Below are 2,961 nucleotides of genomic sequence, written 5' to 3'. Positions count from 1 at the left end.
TGCTGGGATTAGAGGCATGTGCCACCACTGCCTGGCACTTGGTTTTATTTGTTAAATGGGGCAGGGATTGTCTGGTGATTCTCATTAGCTATATTTTTTGGCAACTCTGTATCTGTCTTTATAGAAAAAAAATACTTTGGAGCAATTGGTGTTTGTGTGTGTGGCATAGCTATAGAAAGTAACTGAATCACCAACATAATTTCTATAGCCTTTTAAGAATTGATTGTTTTTCCTTTTTAATATTAATATGTTAATCTTATATAAATAGTCCAAACCTTCAGTAGGATCCTGTTTGGTGGAAAATCTTTGTGTTAGGTATCTGTGGTTGAACTATGTCATGCAAATGGAGCCCAAATGATGAGATCATAGGAAGAATAGACAGGAAAGCATCCTCTGCACACACCCTGTGGAAGACCAAGTGAAGACATCACCAGGAATGATGCTTTCACTGAGGATTTAACCACATTCTTACCTGGATTTCAATCATTAGTCATTAGAAGTGTAAGAAGAAATTCTATTCTTCAACCTATTCCATAGGTTTATAGCTATTCAACCTATTTTTGAAAAACATTTTCCCTTTCTTCTGTGTTTCCCGTTCTGTGCTTTTTATTTTACTTCATTGCAAAGAAGATAAGATGTAGACTAGGGTATGGGTAATGAGACAATCAGCACCTTACAGTAATACTAAGGAAGGTATGATGGGTTCTTGGGATGTTAAGGAGCAACACATGTCTTTTTTTCAGAAAGAATTTATTAAATGACTTTTATTATTCATGTGGAATAGAGCAGCCCTTTAATGTCACAGCATTCAAAATACCAATCATTATAAAGCAGAGAAATTTCATCATGTCCCCTAATTCTGGCATAGAATTAGATAGCTTCTTTAGTATTTTCTCAAGGATTCTGACTAGATGATAGGATTTTTGTGAAATTCTTAGTCCTTATTGAGGCTACTGTGATTTATCTTTCCCTTTTTAATTTAATTACATATTTAAAATGTTTCTTAATTTACTTTGTATGAATGTTTGCCTTACATGTATGTCTGTGTACCACATAAATGTGTTCCTGGTCCCTGTGGAGGTGAGGAGATGAGATCTGATCCCCTGAACCAGAATTTGCAGGTAACTGTGAGCTACTCTGTGGGTTCTGGCAGTTATATCCTGGTCCTTTGCAAGAGTAGCCAGTATTCTTTACCAATGAGCCATCTCTCTTAACCTCAAAGACATCCCTGTAAATGCTCATCCCCTTTTTGCCTTTTTCTGGAGTTNTAGGGAATGTATTTGAGGCCTCATGAGCGTGAGGCAGGTATTATACCAATGAGCTATTGCCCCAAACCTCCCTTCTTTTTTTTTTAAAATGACAAAACTTTTTTGTGTGCATTTCCATGTGTGATATCAGGCATGAACATGACATTGCATGTATGCAGAGATCAAAGGATGAGCTTTCGTGTTGGCTTTTACCTTCAACTTGCTTGAGTTAGGTCCTCTTATTTACTGCTGTATGTGGCAGGATAGCTGGCCCCACGATCTTCCAAAATGTTTCTCATTCTGCCTCCCATCTCACCATAGAAGTGCATGGATCACAGATGCTTAGCTGGCTTTATGTGGGTTCTGGGTATCTGAACTCAAGTCTTCAGACTTGCAAGGTCTACTGTATCTACTGAGCCATTGCTCTACCCCAGGTATGGTTTCTCCTTTAAAACTCTATCAAGAAAGTCTACAGTATCAAGTTTAAAGTTATATAGGTCATTGTCCAGAATCTTGAGGCAGCTAGTGTCATTCCATCTACAGTTTAAAAACAATAACTACAACAAAAAACAGCAACAAAAACCACTGGAGAGTTATGAAAGATTGTAAATATGCTGCTACTTAGCACCTCTCTCCATATACACAGTTGATGATTGCCAGCTAGGGAAAGGTGCCACCCACAGTGGAAAGGGTTTCCTACCTCAATTAACATAAGCAAACTAATTTCCCAAATGCAAACCCCAGGCTCTTCTTTCATGAGTCTCTAGAGTCTGCCGAGTTGACAACACTAAACACCTCAATACTAACCCTGCACATGGATGTTGATTTATATTGAACAAATTTAAATATAAGTAAAATTACTTGATCTGAGATTTTACTCAAAGTGAGGGGATAGTTGTTAGCTATCAGGTTATTTATACATATCTGATCCCCTTGCTCTAGCTAATGTCGATACATAATCACTAAATGTGAATAAAGCCTGAATAACCTGGATAAACCCAGTATAATGTTTTACAGAATCAGTATCTTGTTTTTCTGTCATTGATCCTAATTTTTTGACAGTTACAGAACTTCAGCTTAATTAGAAAGCAACTTATTTCTTAAACATATCTGTTTAAGAAGAGTTTTAGCATCCTCAGTCACCATGTCAAGGAAATAATATTTCAGGTAATATATTTCTTTACGATGATGATTTTTAGTAACTAAGTAATGGTTAGCCAAACGGGACTCCTGAATATATCTTGAAAGCCTTTCTTGTATTGTTTTTTCATCTGTAGGTTTGAACACGGCAGGAGATTTTATCATGGCCTCCACCTGATCCACCTCTATTTTCCAGTTCCTAGCTAATTTCTGCAAAGATGCTTCATCCATTCCAAACACAGTGCGGTAGAACTTCATGCTTTTCTTCAGAGTCTCCAAATCACTGTCCCAGAGAAAGGTCAGAGAAGGGATGATATTCATTACGTCAGCAGCAAAGCCTTCCAGCCAAATCCTCTGCTTCAGAGATTGCTGCTTCTTTTCAATGACTGAATCTGTGATATTGGGTAAGGAGAGCATAAAATTGTGTCTCTTGTAGACAGGGAGGTCACTTATCAGCTTGTCCATTAGAACAGGGAAGTCATAGTGACAAACATTTTTGTTAGAGACCAGGAAGATCGGTGGCTCATCCATGCCATTCTCCCTAAAGGTGTTCACACAGTTAAGGCGGATGTTC

At 37.8% G+C, this 2,961-nt stretch overlaps 1 protein-coding gene across 1 annotated transcript; it reads right to left on the bottom strand.

The window, feature by feature from the left end:
* Positions 1 to 733: 733 nt before the first annotated feature.
* LOC110288680 (interferon-inducible GTPase 1-like) lies at positions 734 to 2,957 on the bottom strand (the record flags this gene model as incomplete). The annotated part of the gene is made up of 1 exon (XM_021154964.2): positions 734 to 2,957. A coding segment is annotated over one exon (633 nt), but the record flags the coding sequence as incomplete, so codon positions are not given.
* Between the last annotated feature and the right edge of the window lie 4 nt (positions 2,958 to 2,961).

The sequence above is a fragment of the Mus caroli genome, unplaced genomic scaffold (assembly GCF_900094665.2).
Source record: "Mus caroli unplaced genomic scaffold, CAROLI_EIJ_v1.1 scaffold_25944_1, whole genome shotgun sequence".
In the NCBI taxonomy this organism is placed as follows: Eukaryota; Metazoa; Chordata; class Mammalia; order Rodentia; family Muridae; genus Mus; species Mus caroli.
The sequence above is the reverse complement of the archived record's forward strand: the minus strand, read 5'-3'. Positions and strand labels throughout refer to the sequence as shown.